General features: G+C 37.0%; 2 protein-coding genes across 2 annotated transcripts; one reads left to right on the top strand and one right to left on the bottom strand.

Annotated features, from left to right (window-relative positions):
- The first annotated feature begins 25 nt into the window (after positions 1-25).
- Positions 26-3,642, top strand: LOC110049644 (ribonuclease P protein subunit p21-like). Its single transcript, XM_020755450.2, has 4 exons — positions 26-209; positions 311-411; positions 801-883; positions 1,823-3,642. Exons 1-4 carry the CDS (start codon positions 138-140, stop codon positions 1,996-1,998), a joined length of 432 nt encoding a protein of 143 aa, XP_020611109.1. The 5' UTR covers positions 26-137; the 3' UTR covers positions 1,999-3,642.
- On the bottom strand, positions 3,134-5,943 carry LOC110049643 (uncharacterized). Its single transcript, XM_089289900.1, has 2 exons — positions 5,766-5,943; positions 3,134-5,669 (listed from the first exon to the last, which is right to left on the bottom strand). Exon 2 carries the CDS (start codon positions 5,514-5,516, stop codon positions 4,875-4,877), a length of 642 nt encoding a protein of 213 aa, XP_089146026.1. The 5' UTR covers positions 5,517-5,669; positions 5,766-5,943; the 3' UTR covers positions 3,134-4,874.
- Positions 5,944-6,009: the final 66 nt, after the last annotated feature.

Consider the following 6,009-nt stretch of genomic DNA (forward strand, 5'->3'; position numbering starts at 1 on the left):
AGCAGACCCAGTCCCTTCGGTTCGTGTTAGCAAAGAAGATTGTTTAGTTATTTGCAATAATTTCGTCAGAAACTTTAGTACATTGTCGATTGAAAACTTCTAATATTACCCTATGATTTTGCCCTAATATTGTCACTATGGGTCGCAAGAACAAATCGGCCACTCCAGAGAATCAAGAATCATGTCAAAAGCTAAATTTCTTGCACCAGGTAGGTAAAAAGAATAAAAGATGTTTTGTGATAATTTTGAGCTCAAGTAAGAATTTTAAATCGATTCAGATCTTATCTTGTATTATTAATCTTTGATACAGGCATCTCATGCAGTTCTAGCTATCAATCCAGAAAACATCGAAATGTCAAGATTTTATGCAAGCACGATGAAAACAGTAGCAGAGAAAGTTGTATTTAAATTGTAAGTAGCAAGACTATTAACATCCATGAAAGTTCTATAAATTAATTCATTTAATGGATCAACTTATATACTAGGGAAATGTGACTTGCACAGCCTGATAAAGGTATGGGTGGGGTGCATATTTCTTTTGGGGGGGCAGGAGAAGAGGGTCGGTGATAATGGAGTATTCATGATGGTTGCGTGAACAATTTTCTTGTGCAAATAAGCAAGTAGGCTCTTGGGATTGCAAAATCATAACCCTCACACCTTTGGCCTTACACTCACATTTTTGGCCCTTTGGCCTCACATGATTAAATAATAAGAAAAATCAGAATGTTACTTAATCACAGGACATGGTGATAAATAAGGATTGTTTTGTAGTTGCTACTTAATCTTGTTTCTTTTTTCAGGGACCCAAGCATTAAAAGAACCACTTGCAAACACTGTCATGCTCTGCTTATACCAGGAGTCACTGCTAGAGTCAGAGTAAGAAGTAAGTAATGACATTACAAGTATCCTGGCTAACAAACTGTCTAGTTCATATCACCCTTAGCCTTGATAGTATTTTTTTTGTATTTTATTTTATTATTCTTTTATTTCTCTACCTCACTGGAATAGAGCAGAATTGAAAAATGTAGTAAAAGGAAGGTAGAACGGGCATGATGTAGTAAACTAATAAAACTGGCTTTGAAGTGCCAATGTTGACCAGCTGGGAAAGTTTCTGAGAATGAACAGTTTTGAAGAACTTCACTTTTCACATTTTTGCAGTGACCCCTGGAATTCAATATTTTTGCTTCAGATGTCCTTCTTCACCATGCCACTCTCATGCAACAACTGCTTCCTTGGCTCCACCATGTAAAATCCAAGGCTCTGCGTTCCTTCTCTGCGGTTCTCCTCTCTCACTTGGTCTACTATGTCTTCTCTTTCCCTCCACGGGGGTTTCATTTATTTAATGTTTTCAGCAGGGGGGCAACTGGTTTTCTCAGGTGGGAAAACTTTTGGAACAGAAATTCTTTATAAGAAAAACATTCCTCTAGATGGTCAAACCAGGCAAGCAAAATCATCCTTACAGCTGGATAATTTGCCTGGTGCCAGAGCCTTAATGAAACTCTTATCACTGGGGACCTTGTTAATACAGTCTTGGGATCTTGGATGAAATTAATTTGAAGAACTGACATTCCATTATAATTTGTAACCAACACAGCCATGCATTAATTTTGCTTTACACACTATCATTCACTTCTTTGAAACCTGTCAACACGGATCTCTAATTTTACCCATCAACAAAGTCATAAGATAGCAAGGAATGACCATTTGCAATTGGATTGAAAGAGCCAAAGCTCTGAAAGGAGTTAAACACAGCTTGGGGTGAACTTTGAGCAACTGTCATAATTTGAAAGTGACCTTGTGCAAACTTCTATTGTTCTCTTAGGGAAGAGAGAGAGACACATTGTAGTGACATGTCTTGATTGTCGTACAGTAAGACGGTACCTTTGCAGGCCTGATTATGTCTTGTGGAGTGAACGAAAGGATAATAATGCACAAGAAGATAAAAAAGACAAGAACACTATGCAGGAAAATCAAAAGCAAGAACAGGGAAAGAGCTAGTAGCAGCTGACCTGAAAATGGAAAGGAAGTGACTGATAACAAATAGTGTCATATTGTTACTAACAAAACGCTGTACGTGTCAAGAAGCCCTCAAGTTAATGCTGATGGCTTCCACTTGTCAGCACAAGTTAAGTGTCCACACTGACACTGCAATATGGGAAAATTTTAAAATGAACAGCCCCAGCTGAAACTTTCTTCTCAGTAGCTTTCATTATCTCTGACTCAAAAGTTACAGCCATAGAAACATGACATACCATGTAAAATTTCATTAGGTTGGGTAATGCAAATGTATTGGCTCGACCTTTCTGAATCTTGATGAAATCTTGCAATATGTCCATTCAAATGAAATCACACAGACTATCAATGGTTTGAATCAAGAAGGCAATGGATTGAAGCATGAACAAACTTTAAGAATCGTACAGTCAGTGAAAGAATTTACTTCAGTACACAGGTCAACTTCCCTTATTTTATATACCAGTGACAAACTAATACAGTGCAAAGTTTGTGCCTTGAAGGTGTTGCTTTATTAGAGCTGAATGCTCTGTTGTTTGATGCCTCACTGGGTGGGGTCAGCTTTGCAACCCAGTAGTCTGGGATATAGCATTTAACTTTGTTACAGAGGAGATAGGGATAGGACCTTCACATCATCCCAGGGGTACTCTTGAGAATACTCCTGACCAGTTAGGTCTCCTCCTGGGGGGGGGGGGGGGGTTCCTCCCTTATATGTGCTATATAGGTATGTGCAGCAGCAAAGGGTATGCTTCTTCAGCTGTTTTGGTCATAAATAGGGTATCGATTTTAGCCATCTTGATCATAAAATTAATAGGGTCTGGTGTTTGCAGTCCAGTCTTGAATTGGGCATGTTTTTTAAAAGAAGTTACTTTTTAATCATTATTGATAAGACGGATCAACAAAAGCCCTTCACGATGCCTTTAACATCAGTCTGATTAGGGAACTAAGTATAAGGCAGGTCTAAAACAGGGTATTGATTTAGGGTCAGGCCATAAATAGGGTATTGAAAATTGCAGATTTTGGTTATAAATAGGGTAAGGGTTTTGGGAAGGGGGCTGCACACCCTCACCCAATTTTTCTTGAAGTGGAGTCCCCCTCACCCCAAAAGGAGGGCAAAACAGAGTTTTACATGACAAGGAAAGCCAGCAATATTTTATTTCATTTTTATGTGTTTCTCTTTACTGCAGTCATCTTCCATTAGTCAAATAAAACTATAACAATAACAGTTACTGATAGTAGTTTCTTTCTATGAACAAAACTTGTATTTTCATTTCTGGGTTACAACAAAAAATAATGAAAAAATAGATCAATGTAGCATATTGGACAAGAACATTACATATTGTAACATCAGAGTAAAGTTAAGTCTTAAGTCTATCTTTGGCACTTAAGTTTAGGTATTTGTTCTATCAGAGGAGGAAACTCTGGTATGTGACCATTCAAATGTACATATATCTGGTACTGTTTATATATTGGATAAGGTGTTTCTAATTTTTTCACAGAAAAAAAACTATTATTTTGTGTGACCTTGCAAAATTAGCGAAATAGTATTGTACTTTCTGTGGTATTTGTTTTTTTAACATTTTGAAAAATAAAATTTCAGGGTTATATTTACCCTGTATTTACCATTTAGAACTTTGTGTCTTGGGAGTTAATGAGTTTTAAAATAAGTGTGCAAACAAATTAACTGTATGGAATTTTAACAAGAAGAGTTGTTTTATTAAATTTAATAACAATCAAATTTTATTTTATAGTGGAAAATTTTATTTTGGCAGTGGTAAAACTGATAATTTGTATAATTTAACAACAGCCTCTTTTTCTATGATGAATTTTTCATCTTATTTTGCTCTTATACCTTATAACACAAAATTGCCAAAGCATAAAATTTCAACATTTTTTGAGATTTCCTTAAATTAAAAAATTTGATGCTGCGAAAAAAGAAAGTTGCCTAATAATAATAAAAGATTTTTTTTTACTTATTCTCCAAATCTCTCTTCCAAAATAGCACAATTTTAAAATTACTTGTCAAAAAAAATGTGTGTAAGATAAGAATAGATTTTTTATCTGTTGTTTCGTCTGTGATGAATTATTCATTCAACTGGTGGGCCTGTTGTGATTTCTGTTGTCATTCTGTTGATACTAACAGCAGGTGTCTATATGTCATTATCAGTTGACAACTTTACATTAAATTATCATTTTAAATTGAATTGAAGTCAAAATGATACCAAAGAAAAAGATCATTCAAAAAAAACTGTGAAGATAAAAAAATTCTTTTTAAGGAAGAATTTTTTTGTTTGCATGACCTCCATCAGTTCTGTTTTTCAGCCATGGATTTCAGAGTTATTAAATCTGTATGGATTGTGGATTTTCATCTAGTAATCTCCACAGATAGTAAACTTACCATCCAATCAAACCAAGAAGCTTGTTACTGTCTGTCTGTGTCTGACTGAGTATAAGCTTTGAATAACTTACAGCTTACCACTAACTAAGACTTTAATTCTCAATTCAAGTTATGCTAACCAAACATTTAAAGCTGCAATAAGCTTCCGTGGCACAGCTGGGAAAAACGCTAACCCAAAGGAACAAGAAAGAACAGGATATGCTAATGAACGATGACAAATAAACTGTGATCATCCACTTGGTAAAATAATGCTACCTTTTTCCTCATTTGTATAATCCAATTTGAACCAGTGGGTGGCCATTCAGGAAGAAATAAAGTTATTTCCCTTTCAAAAAAACTTGTTTGACGCAACGATTTCTTGACTTTCTATATTTTACCATATAACGTTTCTTCTCATTCGTTCGATATTATTTTGCATTCCCCAGAGCAAAATTCTTCAACACCAATTTCAATCCTTTTAAAGACTTTAAATGGTTACTTCTTTGAGGTGACGGACTTGACTAGAGTCGTCGCTTTCAGCTTCGTTTTCGTCATGTTGTCCCTCGACAGAAGGCGAAATAGTCCTGGGCGTTAGGTCGTGGCACTTTTCTTCCAAATTTTCTGTAAAAGCACTCTCACCGCCATCAAACCTTGAACTTGTGGCGTCACTAAAATCTTCGCCCGAAAACCCACCCTGACTTGTTTCTCCGTATGTCATACTGTTCACTTCCAGAGTTACATCCACATTAGTTGTCACGCTTGTGGGAAGTAAGTTTCCCCGTGGGTATGCAAACATTGGGTAATGACCTGCCATTGGGTACAAGTTATTTCGTTGAACATGCTGCGGTCTTTGACCGACTGGAAAGTAAGTGTTCCCGTCTTGGAAATTCTCTTCTGCGAACTGGTTGCCTCGGTGTGCATAAATCGGTGTCGAAGGTGTAACATGTGGGTACTCCGGCAGTTGTGGCCGATGAGGTCTTCTGTTTGGATTGTTTCGAAGTCTCGAAGAATAACCTCGACCCTCTTTCCTCAAGTGCCGCGTCCAAGCGCAACAACAAACGATGAAAATCACGCCGAAAATCCCCACATAGCAAAGCGTTGTCACCACGAGAAACTTAGAGTCCACCATAGTCTTCGTCGCTGTCAATCTTTTGCCATTTGATATATGCAAGGCTGCTTCACAAATGTTTATGCTAAGTTTCAGACGCACGCGAGGTCAATAATTCTGTCAAATCCTCTCACTCATAATAATAAGTGCTAAATCGTCTTTCACGACACTAGTCTGACATGGAAGAAGAACAATTTTTCGGTTATTCCATTTGTGTTCCTCTGAAGGGGCTATATAAAGCGAAGTGTGAACGAAAAAAAATCACACTACCTATATCGCGAGTTCCAGGACTCACGCCGTGTTGCATCCGCTGAAAAAACCACAATCGTTCCTGTATGAGTTAAGCAACACCTGATATTGCTTAAAGTGCATACAACGCTACGAAAACACACTAATATGCAAGTGATCGGAAAGCAGACACTTAAGGAAATATCCTAGAAATGTGTGAATGGACAGTTGAAGAAAAACAATGATCTGAGCCGACAAACACAACAAAACTTTGTCAGCGGCGCAG

This window comes from Orbicella faveolata, unplaced genomic scaffold, assembly GCF_042242905.1.
Source record: "Orbicella faveolata isolate gen_17 unplaced genomic scaffold, um_ofav_v1 contig_2, whole genome shotgun sequence".
Taxonomy (NCBI): Eukaryota; Metazoa; Cnidaria; class Anthozoa; order Scleractinia; family Merulinidae; genus Orbicella; species Orbicella faveolata.

Bases quoted from the DNA above. Each gene is read 5' to 3' on its own strand.
- LOC110049643 (XM_089289900.1), bottom strand. From the start codon at position 5,516: ATGGTGGACTCTAAGTTTCTCGTGGTGACAACGCTTTGCTATGTGGGG.
- LOC110049644 (XM_020755450.2), top strand. From the start codon at position 138: ATGGGTCGCAAGAACAAATCGGCCACTCCAGAGAATCAAGAATCATGT. The intron at 210-310 runs GTAGGTAAAAAG...TCTTTGATACAG, and splicing joins AGCTAAATTTCTTGCACCAG to GCATCTCATGCAGTTCTAGC. The intron at 884-1,822 runs GTAAGTAATGAC...TTGTTCTCTTAG, and splicing joins TGCTAGAGTCAGAGTAAGAA to GGAAGAGAGAGAGACACATT.